This window comes from Chrysochloris asiatica, unplaced genomic scaffold (genome assembly GCF_000296735.1).
Source record: "Chrysochloris asiatica unplaced genomic scaffold, ChrAsi1.0 scaffold00069, whole genome shotgun sequence".
Lineage (NCBI taxonomy): Eukaryota > Metazoa > Chordata > Mammalia > Afrosoricida > Chrysochloridae > Chrysochloris > Chrysochloris asiatica.
The window spans coordinates 15,301,265-15,326,177 of NW_006408587.1; the positions used below are offsets into that span (position 1 = coordinate 15,301,265).

The window sequence follows — 24,913 nt, forward strand, 5'->3', positions numbered from 1 at the left end:
ACTCGATGGCACCTGACAACAACAACAAGGGTGTAGGAAACATAGCCTTTTCCATTAAAGACATTTTTCTGATCTAGAGAAGAGGGGAAAATTGATAATCATCATTCAACAAATATTTATTGAGTACCTACTAAGCTCAGTTCAATGCCAGTCACTAGGAAGATACCCAAAACCAAACTCTCAGCCATGAGTCGATTTTGACTCATAGCAACCCTGTGAAGGGTTTCCGAGGCTTAAACTCTTTACAGGAGCAGAAAGTCTCATCTTTCTCCTATGAAGAAGCTGGTGAATTTCAACTGCCAACCCTGTGGTTAACAGATCAGTCTCACCCTATAGCACCAGGGTGCCTTGTTAGCAAAACAAAAAGTCCATGGTCTAATGAAGCTCACAATCTATAAGTATCTATATCTATTTATTAAATATGTATTTATGTATCAGGTTTATGCTAAGCAGTTAACATGTACATTTAATGTTAATAATCCTCTGATCAAATATTAAAATACAACAAGTAAACCAGTTGCTATTTGTCGGATTCGGACTCATGGGGCCCCACTGCATGTCAGAGTAGAACTGTGCTCCAGCGTGTCCTCATTGGCTGACTTGTAGGAAGTACATGAGCAGAGCTTTCTCCCAAGAAGCCTCAGCATAGATTCAAACCTCTATCCTTAGGCTAGCAGTCAAGTACATTAAGACTGTGTACCGCCTAGAACTCCAATCCTATGCTAAGCACTATTATTATTATGATCATTTTAAAGACTTAGGAATATGAAGCAACTGGTCCAAGGACACACAACCATTAGCCAAGCAGGTATAGCTAATTCCAAACCCTGTAACCACTATCCCAATTCAATCCTCTTATCATCAATTAGAGGAGCTCTGGTAGCACAGTGATTATGAGTTGGGCTGCTAACTTCATGGTCAGCCGTTTGAAACTACCAGCAGTTTGTGGGAGAACTATGAGGGAGGCTTTCTGCTCCCGTAAAGATTTATAGCCTCCGAAACCCTATGCAGGGTTGCTATGAGTCAGAACCAACTCCACGGCACACCACCACCATCATCAATTAGTAAAATACTATCCCCTCCTAGCAGTCCATAGTATCACATCAGTATCATGACATCATCCCCTCTCAGCCACATTTAGGTATCTTTAAAGATGTCATATCCTAAGAAGACAACATGATCTGACTGTCTATCAACATATGCATGCCACTATAGAACAACTAAGAGGAACCTACTTATGATATTGTGTTAAAACTGGCCTGTTCTCTTCTGTGATTCTGTATTTTTAAATGTTCAAATAAATACATAAGGTTTGCAAGCCATGGTATTTTCAATAACCTCATATGCATGCAAAAGTTGGACAGTGACTAAGAAAGATCATAGAAGAATTGATGCATTTGAGTTACGGTGTTGGAGAAGAATAGTAAAAGTACCATGGACTGACAAAAGAACAAACCAATCTGTGTTGGAAGAAGTACAGTGAGCATGCTCCCTGGAAGTGTGGATGGCCACACTTCATCTCTTATACTTCGGACATATTGTCAGGAAGTACCATTCCTGGAGAAGGATATCATGTTTGGTAAAATGGAGGGTCAGAGAAAAGCAGGAAGACTCCCAATGAGATGGACTGGCACAGTGGCAAGCAGCATTGATTATGAGGTTGGCCCAGGACCGGGCAGTGTTTTGTTCTGTTCTACATAGGGTCGCTATGAGTCGGTATCGACTCGATGGCACCTAAAAACAAGCTCCTTCAAAGACATGGAGCAGGAAAAGCTAAAGGCTCAACAAAGAATCAACAATTAACAGTTGATAGTGTTTTGCTGTCTTTCACACAGGAGGGAGGGGAAGAAAGTCAGCAGCAGGGAGCTAAGCAGTAGAGTGAACCTGAGGTCTGGTTCCCAACAGTTTTCTTCTTCTGATTGGAAAGAAAGATTCAATGAGTCCCATATAACACAGAACAAAAGTAAAGTACCCTAATATTTCTCCCATGTTTCGACAGTTCAACTAGAAAGGGAAGAAAAGGTCCCAGGCCAAACTCCAGGAAGCAAGAGTGAAAAGAATGGTAGTATTTCCCCTCGTCTATCCTATGGAGGCAGGTAGGGCTAACTAGACTAAACCCATGAGCTAGCGTTGAAGCTCCTCCTAGTAGCCGCAGCAGCAGCAGCAGCAGCAAGAAAAGGCATTAGGGCAGCGAGAAGCAAAAGAGCAGTAGGTTGAGTATCAGGAAATCTGAGCTCCGATTGGCCATCTTTATTTCCAACTTGCGGCTGACCTAGAACAAAGTCATCACTTACCCTCTCTGGAACTTGGGTAGGCGAAGATTTATGACCTTTCCTTTACTCTCTCTCTCCTCATACAGGTTTCTAGATTCCCATCACCTTTCTTTTAGAAATCTAGTTTGTCTCCTATTTTATTTCATTGAAATGTTCTCTGTTCTTAAAGCCACTCTGAACCACCTTGTGACAGACTGCCTAAAACCAAAAGTGTTTTAATATGGCATATTTCTTTTTCTGAAAAATTACACACACAAATATTTTAAGCCATAATCTCAAAATCCTAATATAACACCTGTTTTGATGTTTGCTTATCACTTGCCATTTTTTTTCCAAGTGACGCTGCTTGTTTATTTTTTACTTGTCTGTGCAAATAAACAATACTGTTCTGCAATATTGAGTCCATACATTTCATTGCCTTCTATAGGGCAGTGACTTTAACAAGTAGATTTCTCACCAGTGACCTGGAGATACTGCCTTACCTACAAGAAGCCTTCTGAGTAGAATAGATGAATTCACATTTTCCATGGATGCAGTAACCATTGAGATTTTCAGGGCAAGGCATGTGGTTTCCAATATAAACATCTTCTCTTTGATCACTAGCATCTTAAAAGAACATAAACCTTTGGTCATTAAATCGGGAAAAATAAATAGAAAAATAAGGACAGTTTCAAGGTCCGGAGGCAGCAAATAAACTTATTCCTGGTCAATAATTGGTTGGGTAAATTGAAAGGAAATTCATTAGATAGGAGGTTGGATACCATCCAAGGTCCCTCCCAGTTTCCATGATTCCACAAACAACGCAGGTTTTGCATCAAATCATTTGAAAACATTCACAAGATTTAAAAATAATTTTTTGCAGGGTGTGACCACTATGAGCTACTATTTAAAAATACTCTACCAAAAAAAAAAAAAGACAGGAAATTTTGTGAAATTAATATATCCAACCTCTGGAAGAAAAAAGCACTCACAAACAGAAGACAGCATATATAACATATACAGCCACTGGGAGAACTGACTTACTTCAATCGTTCACGAGGGGCTATAAAATTGAGGCCAAAGAACAGTAAAATGGCAGAGAACAAGTTATGGGATTATAAAATTGGGGGTTGAAAAGTTTATTTTAGGAACAAAAACAATCGAGCTTATTGATTTGTTTCAAGTGAAAATAGCATTCTTACTCTCTTTCTATGGGTTTTTCAATATGGCTTTTGTATGTGTGTTTGTGCCCATGTGTATGCTGCTGTTATAAGTCAGTTCTGACTCACAGAGACCCTATCTACAACAGAAGGAAACACTGCCAGGTCCGGTGCCATCTTCCTAACTATTATGTTAAACACTTTATTGCTGCCATTGTGTCCGTCTCATTGAGGGTCTTACTCTTTTTTGCTGGCCATTCACTTTACCAAGCACGATGTCCTCCTCCAGCGACTGGTCCCTTCTGACAACATGTCCAATATACTAGAAACAAAGTCCCACCATTATCACTTTTAAGAAGGAACCCAACCATACTACTTCCAAAGCAGATTTGTTTTTATTTCTGGAAGTCAATATTCTCCAGCACCTTAATTTAAATGCATAGATTCTTCTTCGATCGTCCTTATTCATTCTTCAGCTTTTGTATGTATATGAAGTGACTGAAAATACCATAGCTTGGGTCAGGTGCACCTTAGTCCTCACATGGACATCACTGCTCTTTAATACTTCAAAGAGATCTGTTGCAAATTTGTCTAGACCAATACATCATTTGAATTCTTGACTGCTAATTCCATGAGTGTTGACTGTGGATCCAAGGAAAATGAAATCTTTGCCTGACAACTTCAATCTTTCCTCCATTTAGCATGACGTTTTTTATTGGTTGTAAACATTTTTAATTTCATTACATTGCGATGCAATCCATACTGAAAGCTGTGGTCTTTGATTTTCTTCAGTTAAGTACTTCGAGTCCTCTTCTCTTCCAGCAAGCAAGGTTGTGTCATAAGCATATCACAGGTTGAAAAAAGCCTTTCTCAAATCCTGATGCCATCTTCTTCTCATATCATTCAGCTACTTGGATTATTTGTTCAGCATACAGATTGAATTCGTATGGTGAAAGGGTATAATCATGTCACACACCTTTCCAGATTTTAAACCATTCAGTATCCCTTTGTTCTGCTCTAACCACTGCCTCTTGGTCTATGTACAGGTTCCTCATGAACACAATTAAGTGTTCTGCAATTCCCATTCTTGGTAATATTATCCACAGTTTATTAGGTTCCACACAGTCATGGCCAGTAAGACACAAGTAAGCATTTTTCTTTCAGCCAAGATCCATCTGAAATCTGCAATGATAGCTCTCGTTTCACATCCTCTTTTATTTCTGGCAGTTTCCCTCCAATGTATTGCTACAACCATTTTTTAATTATGTTCAGTAAAAATTTATTTGCATGTGATATTAATAATATTGTTTGATGATTTCTGTATTCTGTTGGATCACCTTTCTTTGGAATGGGCACAAATATGGATCTCTTTCAATCAGTTGCCAGGTAGCTGTCTTCCATACTTCTTGGCATAGACGAATGTGAGAGCTTCCAGTTACATCAGTTTGTGGAAACATTTCCATTTGTATTCCATCAATTTGTGGAGCCCTGTTTTTTGCCAAGACCAAGCTTCAGTGCAGTTTTGATTTCTGCCTTCAATATTGGTCCTTGATCATGATCAGCCTCTTGAAATGGCTGAACACTGACCAATTCTTTTTGGCACAATGACACTGTGTATTTCTCCTTCCATCTTCTTTTGGTGCTTCCTGCAGCATTCAATGTTTTGCCCATAGAATCCTTATTGTAAGTTGTAAATTTAATTTTTTCTTCAGTTCTTACAGTTTGAGAAATGCTAAGCATGTTCTTTCCTTTTGGTTTTCTGACTCCAGGTCTTTGAACATTTGCATTGTAATACTTTGTCTTCTCAAGGTGCCCTTTGCAATTTTCTATTCAGCTCTTTCATGTCCTCATTTCTTCCATTCTCTTTAGCTTCTCTATGTTCAAGAGCAAGTTTCAGAGTTTCTTCTGACAGTCATTTTGGTCTTTTCTTTCTTTCCTTTTTTTTGCCTTGATTCTAAAATTTAGCAATTTGAAGTTGTCATTTTATTTCTCTAAGCTCTCTGGAACTACTAGCGTCAACCCAGTCACTCCATAGATTTTTTTTCTTTCTTTCTTTCATGTCTTTTTAATGACCTTTTACCTTCCTTACATAAGATATTCTTGATGTCATCCCATAATGTCTCTATTTGGTCATTAGTGTCTTATTTATGAAATCTGTTCTTGACATGGTCTCTAAATTCAGGTGGGCTGTAAATATTTAGCATTACATGTTGGCTCTTGTGGACTTGCTTTAATTTTCTTCCACTTCAGCCTTAGCTTACATATGAACAGTTGATTCATTCCACAGCAGGCCCTGGTTTTGTTTTAGCTGATGATACTGAGCTTCTAGATCATCTCTTCCCACAGATGTAGTCAATTTTATTCCTGTGTATTTTATCTGGTAAAGTCTATGTGTATAGTCACTGATTATGTTGTTAAAAAAACAGGTATTTACAATGACTATATCACTGATCTGGCAAAAATCTCCAGCATTGTTTCTATCAGCAAGGCCCTATTTTCCTACTATACATCCCTCCTCTTTGTTTCTGTCAGTTAGTCATACTATGAAGGGTTGTGTGTTGCTGCGATGCAGGAAGCTATGCCATCAGTATTTTAAACACCAGCAGTGTCATCCATGGTAGACAGGTTTCAGTGAAGCTTCCAGACTAAGACAGACTAGGAAGAAGGAGAGGCACACTACTACTGAAAAGTTTGCCACTAACACCAATGTGTACAGGTTTACTTAATAATTTCCAACTACTAGAGACAGTTGAATGATGATAACCAGTTGCAATCAAGTCTGTTCTGACTCGTGCTGACCCCATATATGTCTGAATAGAACTGACCTCTGCAGAGTTTTCTTTTTTATATAGTTAATATTTTATTGTGCTGAAGGTGAAAGTTTAAGGAGCTCTGGTAGCTTAATGGTTACGAGTTGGGCTGCTAACGTCAAGGTCGGCAGTTTGAAACTACCAGCTGTTCTGTAGGAGAAAGATGAGGCTTTCTGCTCCCGTAAAGATTCACAGCCTTGGAAACCCTACACAGGATGGCTGTGGGTCGGAACTGACTCAACAGCACTTAACAACAACAACAAGGTAAAAGTTTACACAGCAAATTAGGGTTCCATTTAACAATTTTACTTGAATTATTCCATGATATTAGTTACATTTTTTTACAATATGTCATTATTCTCATCCGTTCTGTTTTAAATAGATTTTAAATGTTCACTGTAAAAAAATTTATATAGACGACATATAAAAAATACAATTGAAATCCATGTATCTAAAGAAAGTCACCGTTACCATATTAGTTCTGATTTAGGTACACAGATCTGAACTGAACTGAGGTGAAATGAAGAAGTGTGGTGAGTAACATCCCTGTCAGAAATGGGGAAGAGTGGAGGCCAGATGGAAGGTGGCAGGAACCAGTCTTCATTTGAAAATCAACCATATTATGTACTACAAATATATCCATGAATATAGTAGAACATTCGTTGTGGCTGTTAGGTGCCATTGAGTCAGCACAGAGTCATAGTGACCCTATGCACAGCAGAATGAAATACTGCCCAGTCCCACGCCACCCTCACAATTGTTGCAAAATCTGAGCCCATTGCTGCTGCCACTGTGCTAATCCATCTCGTTTGGGGAGGCGGGGGGGAGGTCTTCCTCTTTTTCTCTGACCCTCCATTTTACCAAATATGATGTCCTTCTCCAGGGACTAGTCCCTCCTGATAGTATATCCAAAGCATGAGAGATGAAGTCTGACCATCCTGGCTTCCAAGAGCACTCTAGCTGTACTTCTTCCAACACAGATTGGTTTGTTCTTTAGGCAGTCCACCTGATGCAGTCCACTTAACTGTTGCTTCCATGAGTGTTGATGTTTGATCCAAGAAAAATGAAGTCCTTGACAACTTCAATCTTTTCTCCATTGGTAAGAATGTTGTTTATTGGTCCAGTGGTGAGGATTTTTGTTTTCTTCACATTGAGATACAATCCATATTGAAGTATTTTAAGTCCTCTTCACTTTCAACAAGCAAGGTTGCATCATCTAAATACAGGGTTGTTACTGAGTCTTCCACCAATCCACGTTTTTCTTCACATAACCCAGTTTCTCGTGTTATGTGCTCAGCATACCGGTTGAATAAGTACGGTGAAAGAATACAACCCTGTCGCACATCTTTCCTAATTTTAAACCATTCAGTTTTCCCCTGTTCTGTTCAAACAACTGCCTCTTGGTATGTACAGGTGCCTCATGAACACAATTAAGTGTTCTCGAATACTCATTCTCTACAATGCTGTCCACTGTTTGTCATGATCCACAAAATCGAAAGCCTTTGCTTAGTCAATAAAGCACAGATAAACATCTTTCTAGTATGCTCTGCTTTCGGCCAAGATCCTTCTGATGTGTCAGCAATGATATCCCTTGCTCCTCATCCTCTTCTGAATCCAGCTTGAACCTCTGGAAGTTCAAGTTCAACAGCAGAACATACCCGGGGCAAAGGTATGAAAATGTATTAGCCACAACCAAACACCTTGAGGGAATGAGTGAGTTCCTGGGCCTAGGGTATCAGGACAATAGTCTAAGGGGCCATCAAGGTCAACTAGCATAACATAGTCCACAAACGAAATATTCTACATCCCACTTTGGTGAGAAATGACTAGGATCTTAAAAGCTGTGAGAGGCCATCAAAGGTGACACGACTAGCCTCTCCTGATCCGCTGCAAAGAGGAATGAAGAAATTTGAAAGTATATGGAAACAATGAGTCCAACAGACTAATGGATCATGCAAGCCTCAGCCTCCATGACACTGAGACTAGAAGAAATAGATGATGCCCAGCTACCATTACCAACTGCTGTGAAAGGGATTACAGTGGGAGGGAGGTCCTGGATAGAATAGGAGAAAATGTGGAACAAAACTCAAGATCATAAAAAAGACCAGGCTTACTGGATGGGTGGAGATTGGAGGAAACCCCAAGACTAAGTCCCTTAGTCATCTTTAAAACTTAGAACTGAAGCCACCCTCTTGGCTGAATTTTCATCCACACAATAGACAGGTCTATAAGGTGAACAACAGCACTAGGGAGATACACACACCTTAGAATAATCAACCATCTAAGATCAAATGAGCAGCATCTGCCCAGGGACAATGTTCAGAAGGCAAGAAGGGTCAGGTTGGGGATAATGATAATGGGAAACACGAGGAGAAATTGGGATAAGTGATGCTACATTGTGGGGAACTGCAATCAAGGTCACTAAACAAAATGTGTATGAATTATTGACTGGAAGTGACTTGCTCTGCAAGCCTTCACCGAAGTCACAATTAAAAAACAAACAAACAAACAAAGACTTTAAAAAAGGAAAAAAGATAATCAAGGATGGAAAAGTAGGCTGCAATCACATGATAGAAAATTTCCAATTCCAAATATTTTCTTAGTCATACAGGTAAGAAAGACATTGAAGGCCTTTTACCTGGACAGCAACTCAATGAAAACAAGTGTTTTACATAAAAATGGAGAGTGGTTGCCTAAGGCTGGGAGTCAGGAGGTGTGGGGAGTGACTGCTGAGGGTGCAGCCTTTCTTATTACATCACCCAAGCTTGTGGCAATGAAACGCTAAGCTAGAGCACACAGCAGCAGGAGTAAAACTAATGGATACTAGACATACAGAAAAAAATTCAAATGACATGAAACATGCTTTGGAAAGTCAATGACCTCAGAAATTAAGATCTGGAAGGGTCCTTGGATTCCATCTGGTCAACTTGAAGGAATGGCTTCAGTTATATCCCCCAGAGCCTACTTTGGCTTGAAAACTCCCTGAGATGAAGAAATCATCATAAGACAGTTTACTGCATTATCTGTCATATTTTCCTAATGATAAATGAATCCTTTTTCTCATTTCTTCCCTGCTTCTGGTCCTCCACCACCTACCAGATTTGTTTTCTTGGGGCCAGACTTCTTTCTTCAAACAAGGTATTGTAACTTCCTTATTCGTAACAACTCATATAAGACTGGTGCCCAGCACTGACCCCACTACTTGTAGGTATTTAGCAGAAGAGACCTGTCCTCTTATTGAAAATGTCTTAAAGTACAGAATTATGTAGAATAACACTAAATTTGAACTAATGACAGGAGAGATTGTCATAAATACAGTTCAAATGTTGACTTTCACAACTCAAAAAACATTGTTGCTGTTGTTATGTGCCGTGGAGTCGATTCTGACCCATAGCGACCCTACACAGGGTTTCCGAGGCTGTAAATCTTTACGGGAACAGAATGCCTCATCTTTCTCCTGCGGAACCGCTGGTAGTTTCGAACTGCCGACCTTGAGGTCAGCAGCCCGATTCGTAACCACTACACTACCAGAGCTCCTTAAAGAGATAGTTCAGAGTAAATTAATATTCTGAAGAAAAGAAAGAAAAGGAAAAAAGTAAGAAGAACAAATTTCTGGATTAGCTGTGATAGAATGGTGATTCTCAGCACTTGGGCTCCCAAAGTCTGGAATCTAGTCTCTGCTCTGCCATTGTATATGAGCTTGATGCTGTTGGTTTTATCTCTAAACAAGGACAACATGGTCGTTATGAGGACTAAATAGTAACAGAAATATGTGAGAGGTCCTAGCAAACAGTTTTGTTGTTGTTGTTGTTAAGTTCTGTGGAGTCAGTTCTGACTCATAGCAACTTTCAAAGAAGCGGCTGGTGAGTATGAAGCACCAACCTTGTAGTTCAAACCGACTTTGTGGTCCAGTGCTTTATCCTACAGCAAAACACCATGACTCAATAAATAATTGTTCAATGGATAAATATTCTACTGATATCGCTCAAGGTAAGCACTCCCAACCACGGTGAGACTTGTGAGCACCGTCAGGATCAATGAAGCAAGAAAACAAAAGAATGAGCAATCATACTAATAACATCCATAATAAATTCAGTGGTATATCACTGACTATTCAGGGTAAGCCTAGGCATTAGATACAGCTGCCTCCCCTTTATAGATATGAGGCAGAGAAAACAGGCACACAGTACAGTTCTTCAATGGTACACCAAGCCTGAACGAAGCCATTACACTACCATTATCATCACACTACGGTGTAGGGAAATGGATAATAATAATGGACTGTTTGAATATCTGCTCTCTAGGTCAACTCAAAATGAAAGCAAAAAAGGATAGAATACAGTGTATTAACCAGGGCAGAGATGAAGCCACCACACTACAAAACCTGGGCACCTAATGGTCCTCTCTAAATAATGCCCTTAGGCAAATGGCAGCCGGCTCCATGTACAGCAGCTGCAACTGCTAATCCTGAACAATGTCTGCGTGTAAGCAATAAAAACAGTCCACTCCGGTCACCTGGTGTCTCCTGCCACTCACAGAAGAACGCATTTCAACATGAACTCGCGGCTGCAGTGTTTTCAAATACAAAGGATTGTGTGGTTCTAAGTGATGATGTCATGCATAACAAAACCCAGTACAGGGTGGCAGCTCTGCAAAGGCTTGCTCCACAGCCTTTATTTCTGCATCTTCAGAGTACTTGCCAAAGAAATCATGAGGAGTTGCTGTTAGCAACTGAGACATGCACCTGGAAAGCAAGTCATGGGATCACCGCTACATCAACAACACATGAGCAACTCTAGGGCTCACTATTTCTGCAAACTCCTCCAAGTAAAAAACTCAAAAGACCCCAAACTTCAAAACTAACTTATCCCTCGTCACATTCTCCCCTAACTCCAGTCTGCTCTGGGCCCATTATCAAGAATTATTTACCTAGGTATGAACTATCCACCCTCCAACTCTTGCCAACCTCTCATTTCTAAGCCCCCTGTTCTCCATACAAGCCCTAATCCTTCTTCTACTAGGTTTTCCACTCTGCTCAGTGATTGCCTCTCCTAACTTGAATAAACCCATCCATACTCTCAACCATGCCCTCTCCCTGATGCACCCAGACCAAAGTACTTTCTAGACGTCTCTTCCTTCCACCTTTTCTAATGCACTTACCATTATCACCTGCAGACTAGCAGTCCACTCTCGTCTTCAGCAACCTTCCTCTCTGAGAAGCCCATGCCAACACCTATCCAGCCATCCAACCATCATCACGGTGTTCTACCACACCACGCTATAGACACTTTCCACTTCCTTCAGTGATTTCACTATCTGCTTCACAGTCTTATCTGAAAACAAATATCCTGAGAAGGCTAATCTGACAAGACCGTTTCTTAAAGAGTTGTATGAAAATATATGAACAAAAATTACTACTTAACGGACATAATAATCGCTATGAAAATATCCCTGGCCGGCAGAATTAGTTAAGACTAGTGAAGCTTAAAGGAGCTTGAGTAGCACAGTGCTTACGAGTAGAGCTGCTAATCTTAAGGTCAGCAATTCCCACTTGTTCCAATGGAGAAATATGAGGCTTTCTGCTCCCATCAATAGTTACAGCCTCGGAAATCCTAGGCAGGGTCACTATGAGTCGGAACCGACTCCATGGCACACCACCACCAGTAAAGCTTAAGAATGAAATAAAAGATGGAGTGAAGGCTGTGATGAGATGAAGATTGGGAATGAAGCAAGAATATCTTAGTGATAAAAAAGGTGTTACGGGAAACTTCTTAATTCTTTCAAAACACTTTTCATCTTTCTAACTCTACTGAAGCTTCTTGATCCAAGATAACCAATGGTTCTCTTATCTTCAAATTCAACAGTATAATTTCTCATCGTTGAATACCTTTCTTAAGCATTTTAAATGACTAGCCATCCTTTCTCTTGTGAAGTATTTTCATATATCACAAATAATGAACCACATAATATGAATGAGGGCAAGTAAAAAAGAATTGCTCTTAGAGTTCCAGTTCATAGATGCATAGGTTTACTCCAAACAAAATGTGTTTTGTAAAGGTGCCTTCAAAAAAAACAAGAAGGGAGGGGAAAAGCCCAATTAAAACAGAGGCTTCTGAGGGGATCTTCTAAAGGGAATTTCAAGACAGAAGATCAACTCAGAAGTGACTGTTTTCTGTGATTCCACAGGGGTGGGTAATCTTGGTACATTATCTTAAAGGATACAGGACAATGTGCGGGCTTATTAGGAAAAAGTTTTAAGAAAATAGAAAACCACACTAGTGAGGAAAAGGTCAGGAAAGTTGCACCCAGAATTTTTCTTTCCCATCACAACAAGGCACCTGCTCATTCCTCAAGGATAGACCAAGGGCTGTCCCTATGAGAATTTCACTGGGAAACTCTACCCCATCCACCCTACAACCTTGGTCTTGCCCCTTCAGACTTTTGTTCCTAAACCTCAGCTTAAAAGATATGATTTGAGTCTCTTGTAGATGTCAAAACTGCTCTCTTGATGTGGTGTCAATGGAACAAAACAGAATTCTTCATGAAACCTTGGAAATGGAAACACTCCCTTCAGAAGTATATAGACCTCAAGGAAAGATATGTCCAGAAACAAAACAGTATTTTACATTTTGATGCTTTTGTTTAATAAAGATTTCTATTTTGTAACAATATTTTGTGGCTTACCTTCCTATTTGTACCGACAAAAACACTGAAAGGGTGTTATAATGGAAATAAAACTACTAAGTGCAGTTGGTGACCATATTTCAATAATTCAGACAAAACTAGGAAAATCAAGACTAAGTACCTTTTACATCTGGTCGATATTGTAGTCCATCATCTTTCTTTCCCAACAAACTAGTGTCATCTGTGTCTACAAGAGAAAAAAAGGTCTCAAATTAAGATACGTATAATGTCTCATTCACACCATGAAATGCCCAAGCATTCCAAATACACCACTGTCCTTCCAAACTCTCTGCCCAGTGCCCTGAACACATTTCCATCATTCCCTTGATCAAGTACGCCATTTCTGTCTCAGAACTCAATACCAGATACAAACACTATGTAAGTCACAAGTTTTTGTCAAATGAAAAGTTTCAATGTTTGACAACTAATTAGCTTTACAAAGAAACCAACAATGTAGGAGCTAAAAACCAAACTGCAGACCACCTCAGTTGTATAATCACCAAGATACACAGTGGATCGAAGACAGATATTTATTAACGTTGTTGCTAATGCCTTCAAGTTGGTTCTGACTCATAAGCGACCCTGTATAGAGTTTCCAAGGAGCGGCTGGTGGGCTTGAACCACCAAACTTCCAGTTAGCAATCCAGTCAGTTCCTACAGGACTCTCCATTTATTAATGGATTTTTGCAATTAATGGAATAGTGACTATTTTAAAAATAGTTCATATAGTTCACTCAGAAGGTAGTATGCTGAATAGCTAAAGCAATTGCTTAAATTGTCTTGCTTCATTTAAAATTTCGTGGGTTCCTGGGAAAAGTGAGGCACTAATAACTGATGTAAATTTAGCTGATATGATACTCTTAAGTACTTATTGTGAGAAGGAGAGCATTTGCATCCCTCTTAGTGTAAAAGCAAAAGGAAAAATTTCAATCTTAGCTAGTGTTGGTATGCTATGCACTTCCTACTTGTTATAAGTTAAAACAGTTCATTCATAAAGAGTAACTGTTTAAGTTCTGAAGAACTTTCTTATACCAAGGACAGTGTTGAGATATTCAAAGGAATTTGAATATGAAGAAACAGAATCTAGATAACCATTGTGTCCTAACTGTACCAATGAATAAAGAAGAAGAATTCTGTTTCACTCTTCTCTTGCCCAAATAACTCAACTAGCTTTTTCCATCTTATCTTCAGTGAAAGTCTCATACATGACAACTCTGTGATTTTTCTCACTACAGTTCTCGCTTTCTTTTTTGGTTTGTTTCACATATCTGTTTTCAAAGGAAAATACTAAGGGGAGGTGAATGGAAAGGAACAGTTAAGTGTAAATGGAAATATAAAGGGAACAAAGACAAAGATACTAACTACTCAGGTAGAGTCTAACGCTGCATAAATTTAAGAAATGTCTCAAGCTTAGTCAATGGCACTAAATTTTAAATTCCAGGAAGTACCATTTTACATGCAACAGTTTCTTAGCAAAGGTATTCTCTCTCTCAGCTATCCTTCCCCAGAGAAGAAAAATGCCATACTTCTTCAAGATCAAAGCTAAGCATAATATCTCTGCACAAAGCAGATTACCCCTGTATTTTGCCCACACCCAGCCCCTAACTGGAAATCTCCTATGGATTTCTTTGGTACTGCAATCAGATGGACACAGAGTCAAAATAATTTGCTAACAATATAAAGTACGACTTTGGCTTACACCATTGTTTTCCCCTAAGCTCAGATAAAAACGTTGTTGTTAAATGCAGTTGAATCCATTCAAATTCAGCAACCCTGTATAGGATTTCTGAGGAGCAGCTGGTGGATATGAACGTCTGACCTTGTGGTTCAAACCAACCTTGCGGTCCAGTGCTTTATTCTACAGTGCCATACCAGGACTCCAGCGATAAAAACGCAGCCCCTCAGTAAGTCCACAGAAGTGAGGTGTCGGTGGTGAGATCTAGTAAATAGGGAAGATGCACAATCCTAGTCCAGGAGAGTATGGCTGTGTGTGTGCTATCAGGAAATGATACAATGTCTCAGTCCTATGTGTATTACTGAGGAAACAAGGTTGAGAACCTAACCTGATGCTTGAGTGACTGAATATTTCTAGTAGGAGTGGAAGACTTGAAACCTATTCTCAAGTGGCATGATAGGTTCTAATGTAGGAAAAAGCAAGAAGGGAAATAATTTTAAACTTAATGCAATAATTTCTTCTTACATTAAGTAACTTGACACCAAAATCTTTAATAGTATGTAATGTTGTTGTTGTTGTTGTTAAGTGTTGTGGAGTCGGTTCCAACTCATAGTGAGCCTGTCTATATAAGGTTTTCCAAGGAACGATTGGTGGGTTTGAACTGCCAACCTTGCAGTTAGCAGTCCAGTGCTTTTCCTACAGTGCCACTCCAGGATTCATATGTATGAGAAATAAGGGTAGAGAAATATATGGTAACACTTTACAGTCAGTCACTATGAGTAAAATTAATTGATTTAATTCTTAAATCATTAAGAACTATAAATGTACCTATAGTTCCATGATAGGATCAGTTTAGTAACTTACTGGCCAAGAATCATGGTTTGTTTCATTTCTTGAGAAGATGAAAATAAACGACAAAAAGGAATCTAAGCAATTACCAAAACAAAGACATTCTAAGACATGTAATTACAACAGAAGAGAAAACGTCAAGGATTTGTTTTCCAAATCTGGAATAATACCAAACGCACAAATAAGATGCCAGGCATAAAATAATGAAATGGGTCTTTGAATATGTAGGATGAATTTTACCTGTGCAATATCCAAGATGCCTTATATCAATTTGCTCTTGCTTTATACAGGATGCTTCTCGGACAAAACAAGGATTGTTATAGGAACTCCCATCAGAAGCACACACGGGATTAAAACTGTATCCACTGCAATCTATATTACATACACACCTGTGGGGAAAGACATAATTTATCTAATCTTTACAACAAAAATAAGTCACAATGCTGCAATATCAAGAAAGACCAATTTTTTCCCCTTATTTTTCTGATTCCTGGAACAGAAGAAATCAATATATCATTTTTAAGTGAATGAAGAAAGCTTGAGTAAAGTGACCATTCTGCTAAAAATTGTTTCTGGTGAGAATTCAGAGAAAATTTCAGGTAGAGACTATTAATCCAGTGAATTCTTTCACGTTTGCATATATAGACAAGTAAACAAAAAATGTCAAATGTCAGCATTCATTAAAAAGTAACATAGCAAGAGGTCAAAGGGATGTGGCAGCAGGAATGGGCAGCGAGGCAGCAGGAGGCGGGAAGCTCCCGGGCCCGGGAATGGGGAGCTGGGCTCAGCCATTCTATCCTCCCCAGCCTGTGTTCCTCTTACCCTGTCACCCCTGGTTCTCCAGGACTAAACCTCTGACAGGTAGGGGGCGGGCCATGGCTACACCTACACCACCCTAACCAGCAGATGTGTTGCTCTCTCATACCTCCCTCACCTGGGTCTGCCATCCCGCCTGCCTCTATTCTACACTGAGGTCTGTTTGTCCTTCTCTGCCCCAGGAAGGAGAGAAAATCTTCCTCATTCAAATACACCAACCAACCCCAGCCTCACTTGGGCCATGGGGTGGGGGTCCAGCTGCAAAGGAATTGTGTCTAGAGTGCCCGGACTTCTTGCCTCACTCAGTGGGGGCACAAATGGCCAAAGACTAAGGATTTCTTCTATTTCATGAAATAATAATTTGTAAAGTGAATCTTTACAAGTGAAGACATCCTGAATAAACTCTGGGAAGGCCCAGGGAAGCACTCAGGAGAACACGGGGGCTGGTAACCTTCCCTCCTCAGTTGATTGCAGAGATCTCTTCATGGAGAGTCACCTCTTCTGGGTCCGAATCCGTCCAAAGAGGCACTGGACAATGAAGGGCCACAGGAAGAAGAGCATCGTGGGACCCAAGAATCTGAAGGGCCAAAGACGGCATTGGATGGGAGCATCTGCTGCCAAGAGGTGGGAGTCAGAGACCAGCCCAGGCTTCAGCACAACTACCCTGAGCTTAGTGGGAGCTCAGCCTCCCCAGAGTTGTAAGGACTGGGCCAGAGGAGACTCTCCCTCAGGAATCTGGAAAAGAAGGTGTCTACAAAGTATCCCTCCCACATCTTCCTCCCAGGTCAACCCAAGATTCCTGGAGGGGCTACCATATAGAAGGACAGCTCCTGGGCTTCCTCTGTGCTACACAGCAATGCCCCTGGTGGGATGATAAGAAAACCCCATATTGTCACGTATTTCAAAGGGCCCAAGGCACTCAGATTTTTTGGTTCTCAATACCATTTCCCACTAAGAGAATGCAGGATTCCTTGGAGAAGTGGCTGACTCCAAGTTTAGGGCAAGGAAGGTAGAGGTGAAAGTGGGCCATCTGTAGCAGAAAGCAAGGAAGCTTTTAAAGATGAATGAGGTCCTATTAGAAGGACACAGGACCTGTACTGGCCAAAGCTGTGACAATCTCAGCATCTGACTGCAGTTGATTGAAATATTGAGTCTTAGAAATCCTTGGTCTATAATGATTTGAAAAAGAGAAAATTGTCATAATTCCTTCCTTTAAAATAAAATTTTTAAAAAAGCACTTATCCTGCCTTTTAAGAAGGAACTGTATTTCCGGGAAATCCCAGATGATCAAAAAACTAATACTTAAAAGAAATAGATAATTAATAAAAGTTAAAGGAATCATAAAATTTAAAATAAAAAAGAAAGAACGTAACATGGTATAGAAGGACACAAAATTATGAATGAAGGATGTTAATTTAAACCCTAGCCAAATTATTAGCAGATTAGTATTCTGATTCTTCCTCCAAATCAACACTTGCTGACCTGTAATACAGAAGCAATAATAACACACCTTACCTCACCAAATAACCAGGAAAGGTTAAAGGCTATAGTAAACATAAAGTATGCATGCAGGAAGCCTTGGAAAGTTGGACATATCTACCTGTATCACTAAGTGTCCACTAAAGACTGAGCCTTGCCCAAACCCAGAAGTCCAAGGCATGGTCACTCTTCTAGTTGAGAAAATAAAAAACAAAGAGATGTTCTTCTATCCAACAACAGGGTAGAGTAGACAACTGAACTAAACCTCCCACTGAAAACAAAAACTATGCTGGATGAAATACTAAAAAAAAAACCATTCTCTTAAAAGTATTCATAAATTGGCAAGAAAGCAAGGAATATTCAGGCCAAAAGTTCAATGAAGACCTGAACAGCAGAAAGGTCAGTTGAGTTCACTAAAGCTGACATTTCAGTTTAAAAACATCTGCCAAATGTAAAATCAATCATGAACTTTTTTGGCTTTACAGGCTTCTGGGAACAGGAGACAAAGAACATTGGATGCCTAAAGGAGGGAGTCGGAAATCTCTTCATAAAGTTAGGAACTTAGTCCACAAAGCTAAAACTCTCAGCATGAGGTAAAGCTAGAATTGAGTTCCATTTTCCAAGGGGAATGAGGGGGGAAAAAATAGTCTTCCTCAGCCATGACACTAAGCATAAAAATACCTCCCCTGAGAATTCATAACCACAAGTCAGCCCTCACACAGATAATTGCAACTTAAAATATTCAGGTTGTTCTGAAAAACCTTAAGTCCAAAATTTAGTTTAACGCAGGCAAGGGCTGAAAATGTCCCTGGACACTAACAGAAGAAAATGGAATCGTCTCTGGAAAATCCAACTTTATACTAGACAACAAAGATTTTCCACAGATAAAATTCTGAGAAAAACAAGTAGAGAGCACGCTCTCACATGCACACACATACATACACATACAACAAACAAGAAAAAAATTTTAAAACACCATGAGTAAATAGGTATCAGATTAAAAATGGAGCCAAACAACTTCTATAAATAAATGATTTTTATTTATAAAATAAATGAAAAATTCAATGAGCAGATTTAACAGCAGATGAGATAAACTAAAGGAGATTAGTGAACCAGAAGACAGGTTATAGGAAATAACCGGAATATGGCATACAACTTATTAAGGAAAAAGACTCACTTATTTTTTCTGCTTTCTCAGTTTCTTTTCCTCAGAGATCAACATAAAAGTGGTAGGGTGGGGGATGGGGAGAATCACACAATAATGACCTTCTTTTAATAAGCTTTTGAAAGTCCTGCAATATCACGCAAAGTCTACATAAAAACTCCCAAGATACAGTCCCTGGAAATGGGTTTTCTAAGATTCAACCTGCTTTACTTTGTTGTTAAATGCTGTCAAGTTAGTTCCAACTCATGTTGTTGTTTTTGTTAAGAGCTGTCAAGTCGTTTCCACCCATAGTGACCCTGTATAGAGCTTCTGAGGAGCTACTTGTGGGTTTGAACTACCGACCTTATGGTTAGCAGTCCAGTTTTAACCTACAGTGCCACTAGAGAACAGTATTTCAGCTTCTCTCTATAAAGTATTGATATAAACATATTTTTTAGCCTAATTTGTATTTGAGAGAGGTCATGTTGTTTTTGTTGTTTAGTACCATCAAAAGTTGATTCTGACCAATAGCAATCTTGCATAAGGTGTCTGAGGAGCAGCTGGTGGGTTTGAACCACCAACCTTGTAGCTCACAGTTCAGTGCTGATCCTACAGAGCCACACCAAGAGTCCAAAAGAGGCTATTCTCTTGTAAAAAATAATTCTACTCTGTCACACTCATCATGGAGCACAAACAACTTGATGTCAATGGAGTTGTTTGTAGGCTTTTATTTGTTTAAAAGAGTGAAACACCATGAAAACAACATTTGGAAAAGATGATTATGGTTATAGGAACACTGATGAAATCATGTGAAAATTAGACTAACAGAATAAACGAGGCAGTCCTTTTCTAATCAGACAAAGGGAAAAAGCAAATTTAATGTTTAAAAAAAAAATCAGGTAAAATTCATGGATTTTCTAGTAAATTCTTATTGGACAAGGAAAATGAGAGAAAGGTGAGAAAAAGGATTCAAGAAAGAGTTCTCCTTTCATTTCAGTATTCTCCCAAGGCATGGAATTACATGAACAAAGTTACTAAGGGAAAGACTAAAGTCAAAGGCTTCATTAAACAAAACAGATTTCTTGTCTGTTGTTGTTATAAGTGCTGCCAAGTCGATTCTGATTTATAGAGGCCCTATATAGGACTTCCAAGGAGCAGCTGGTGGGTTTGAATCACTGACCTTTCAGTTAGCAGTCCCTAGACATGATTAATGGAGAACATGGGTAGAAAACATAAAGGTGAAGACAATAAAAGATAATGAGGAAAAGAAGGAATAAAATATTATAAGGGGAGGAAAAGTACAACCCAACCTAGGGTTAATGCGCTGGACTGCAAAGTCAGTTTGAACCATAAAGTAGGCAGTTCAAGCTCACCAGCTGCTCCTTGGAAACCCTATACAGGGTCATTATGGGTCAAAGCCAACTTGATGGTTCTATACATAATATAACATGACATAACATAACCTAGGAATAATAGCACTATTTGTTGTTATTTCAACATTGTTGTTGTTAAGTGCCATCGAGTCAGTTCTGACCCATAGTGACCCTGTATAGGGTTTCCGAGGTGTGGCTAGTGAGCTTGAACCTCCAACCTTTCAGTTCAAACCTGCTTTGAACTCCAGTGCATAAACCCACAATGCCACACCAAGACTCCAGACCACAGGGTTTCTGAGGCTGTATCTTCACGGGAGCAGAAAGTCTCATGTTTCTCCTTCAGAACAGCTGGTGGGCTTGAACTGTCACCCTGAGTTTCTAAGTCCAGTGCTTAGCCTACAGAGCCACCGAGTACATATAAATCATTGTTGGATGATTTAATCCATGGACTGGCAAATTACAGCCATGGCCAATCCAGTAGGAAGCCTGTTTTTGCACACCCAGGAGCTAAAAATGTTTTCCAGTCACTCCTTGAAAACCCTGTACAGGGTCCCTATTAGTCAGAGCCAACCCAACTGCACTTAACAACACAACAATAATGTGATGGTTGGAACTGCGGTTGCCTTGGCAGTGCCAGACCAATTGATTTTGCAGACCTTATATACGGCCCGCAGGTGGGACATTCCCCACCTGAAGGATAGGTATGAAAGTAGATAGATACATAAACACTTCCTTTGGGTCTATGGTCCACTTCAAACCTGCACGTGCATAAGGCAAAACTCCAGAAAATCTAGCAGAGAAGAGCTGCTAGATGGTCATGAGCTAAAAAGAAATGTCAAAGGTCACGTCCTGCAGGGGAGACATTGGTGTTAGGGCTCAGTCAATTAAACCCTGGAAAAGCCAGTCCCAAATTGGATTTGAATGCTAAAAGTAAGAATTACGCTCTAAGTATAAAGTCAAAACTGAAATCAACCTCCCCTGTTATATTAAGTGCTGTCGAGTCGATTCCGACCCACAACAAACCTGTGTAGGGTTTCCAAGGAGCAGCTGGTGAGCTTGAACCACACACCTTGCAGTTCAAACGACTTTGCAGTCTGACACATTAGCCCACAGCGCCACACCAGGTCTCCATATAGCGTTTACAAGCCTATAAATCACAGGAGCAGAAAGTCTCATCTTTTTTCCCATGGAGCAGCTGGTGGTTCTGAACTGCTGATCTAGCAGTTCGCAGCCCAATTCGTTATCCACTAGCTCTTCCCTAGCAAAGCCTGAAAAACAAGCCTCAATAGGATCAATTTACTATCAGAACAAATCTTATCTGCTTTGGAGAAATATATAATAATACAGAGACTCTACAACACAACATATCATCCATAATAGCCATCAGACGGTAAACAATTACAAGACAGAAAGAAGTGAATGACGATCAAAAAGTAAAACAGTCAACGAAACCAATCCAAAGATGAACCAGATACATGAGTTAGCAGACGAAGACCGCAAAATAACTGATTCATGTTTTTTTAAATAATATTGGAAAAGGTAAAAAAATAGATAAAATTAAAATAACAAACTAGAATATATTTCTCTTCATAGTTCTTCACACATCATTATACACTATATAATTTACTTATGTATTTACTGTCTACTTCCTTATAATACAAGTTACAAGAGGACAGGGGATTTTGTGTTTTGCCTTACTGCTCTACTTACAGTATCTATTACAAACTGACTCATATATATTTGCTGAAATAGTAATGCAAATAAAGAAAAATTAAAAAATATAAGCAACAAATGACAAAAGACATGTATTCTTTTCCTATGTTTCAACTCACTCCTAATTAAAGAATGTAAAACAAAACAAGGTATTAATTTATACCTATAACATACCACAAATATTTTAAAGTCTTGTGATAGCCCATGTTGGTGAGTATAACATAAATAAGCTATCTCATAACTGCTGGTGAGTGTGTAGCTGGCCCAACCTATCTGGAGGACAAATGACAATACAAAAAACTTAAGAGATGCCAATTTGTCCTCCACCAAGTGCACTGCAAAGAATTTATCCTATAGATATACATACCAGCAAAAGGTTAACAAGATTTACATATATGACAATCACTGCTCACTGAAATAACAAAGCCATAACTAATATCCAACAATGCTGCTGTTGTTGTTACGTGCCATCAAGCTAGCTCCAACTCATAATGACCATGTGTACGACTTCCTCATCTTTCTCCTGCAGTGTGGCTGCTCGGCTCGAACCACCGACCTTGTAGTTTCACAGTCCAGTGTTTATCTCACAAAGTTGCTGCATTCCCCGTATCCAGCAACATCTACATCCAACAATGTTGTTGCTGTTAATTGCCATCGAATCGATTCTGACTCCTAGCATCCCTGAATAGGGTTTCCAAGAAGTGATTGGTGGGTTTGAACCACCAACCTTGTGGTTAGCAATCCAGTGCTTTTCCTACAGTGCCACACCAGGACTTTACAGTGGTGGTGGCGGCTGTGTGCCATGGAGTCGGTTCCGACTCATAGCAACCCTCCTGTACAGGGTTTCCTAGGCTATAAATATTTACAGGGCCAGAACGCCTCATCTTTCTCCCGCGGAACAGCTGGTAGTTTCGAACTGCTGACCTTGCGTTTTGCAGCCCAATTCATAACCACTATGCTACCAGAGTTCCTTGAACTGAAATATGATCTATCCACATGATGAAGCACTATGATGCTATTAAAAAGGACGAAGCCATTCTGCATATGCTGGTATTACTATATTAGAAAAGCAAAATGAAAAATAACCTGTATAGTATAATCCAATTGTATAAATGTTTTAAAGTGTATATGTATATTTGCAGGGAAAGGCAATAAAGTCAATGACTTCTATGATTTAGGTCTAAAATTTTAGCAAGTGACAAGTCTTAGTCTTTAAAATAGGGGTAATACTTCCTAATATTACCGACAGAATCAAATAAGATTTTTTAATAAGCCCTTTGAAATCTATCAGGCCTTATATATCTGAATATTACAAGTAAAGTAGTAGCAGTGTTGTTGTTAGGTGCCATCAAAGCTGATTCTGACCCATAGTGACTCCATGTGACAAAGTTAAACTGGTCCACAGGGTTTTCTTGGCTTTAATCTTTATGGAAGTGGATTGCCAGGTGAGTATGAACACCATTAGCAACCAAGTGCTTCATCATTGGGCCATCCAAGTTGTGTCCTAAAAACTACCTTTTCCTTCCCTTTCTTCTTCTACATAGAAATGGCCTTTTCTATTCAATACAATAATTTTATTTAGCATCTAGAAAAATATTGGCTTAATCAAATACCTAATTAAGCCAACAACAATTTCAGTACACTATCTTTTCACACATATGAAATCCTCACAACAACCCTGTGAGCAGCTCCAAGTGAATACCAAAGCCCTACTGTTAACAGCCATGAATTTACTATCTACAGCAGTACCCTGAGATCTAACCTTACAGCAAGCTCACGCAACACAGAAATCGGCAAGGCAGAGTCTCTGCCCTCAGGAAGCCCACAATCTGCTAGCGGTCCTAACAGGATGCTACGTGCTATGCAGAGGTTGTTCCCCAGGATAAAGCAAGAGCATGACAGCCAATAAAGAGAACAAAGTAGGTTTCCAAGAAGAGTTTTGATGTTTGATTTGAATCATGCTTCATGGAAGGCTAGAAGGAGCAATAAAGTTATACAAGGAAGGGAGTAATAGGAGCCAAGTGGCTGAGGAAGCCTGCAAACAATAAAAGTGCATTCAGAAAACTGAAAAAGGTTTTGGGAAAACAGAGTTTTGCATTTTAAATACGAAACCTCTGGCAGCTGTTACAGAAATGTAGGGCAATTGTTGTGAACAAAAGAGCCAATCATTGTGAACATCCAGATTCTGTGTGTATAAAATAATGTTTGATAGTGTGCGCTTCCTGCTTGTTGTCAGAAGAAAAAGAACAGTATCCAATTTTGTCCAAAAATACTCTAAGAAGTCCAAAGCAAGAATTTATCAAGCTAAGTTTTAAAAGTCTAAGTAATCTCAACATCGAGAGTAAGCCAAAGCTAAATGGCAAAAGTTACTGTTATCTCTGATTATGAGAAATAAGAGAACAGAAGATTAGCTATTGGGAGAAAAGGCAATGACTTGAGCCTTTTTTTTTTTTTTTTTAAGTATATGCAACTTCCAGGAAAGAAGATACAAATGTACAGTGTTAACTCTGTTAAAACAAGAGGAAAGACATCATTGCACCTTTTGAGGGAGAGTCATTACATCGTGATCCTGACCACCAACATGTGTCAAAAGAGAAAGTGATGCCAAACAGGACAAAGATGCTCATGAGATGGATTAAAGTGCTTATCAGTGTTGTCTGTCATACAGAACACCTTAATGATTCTCAGAGAAACTCTAAGATATATATATATAATTCATGGGACGAAAAAGAAAAACCACATCTCCAAATAGCCAAGAGGCAGAAAAGCATAGACTATATCCATAAAGCGCATCACAGACGAAGTTCAAAAAGAATAATTGAGGATTTTTATAACTCACCTGCATGGACATCATACCTGATGATTCTACAGACTCCTCAAAGCATTCCTGGGCAGGAATTGAGATCAGGTATCTAAAAGGTACTGAAATGAAGAAGTTCTATGATTGCTTGGCCTCGC

The 24,913-nt window shown here is 39.4% G+C and overlaps 1 protein-coding gene across 1 annotated transcript in view; it reads right to left on the reverse strand.

The window, feature by feature from the left end:
- The window catches only part of TMEFF1 (transmembrane protein with EGF-like and two follistatin-like domains 1), a 124,624-nt gene that overhangs the window by 14,034 nt on the left and 85,677 nt on the right, over nucleotides 1-24,913 (reverse strand). The window contains exons 6-8 of the mRNA XM_006864719.1: nucleotides 15,671-15,819; nucleotides 13,028-13,093; nucleotides 2,756-2,879 (exon numbers count right to left, since the gene is read on the reverse strand). Of these exons, the coding sequence (XP_006864781.1) occupies nucleotides 2,756-2,879; nucleotides 13,028-13,093; nucleotides 15,671-15,819 (339 nt within the window). The remainder of the gene's footprint in view (nucleotides 1-2,755; nucleotides 2,880-13,027; nucleotides 13,094-15,670; nucleotides 15,820-24,913) is intronic.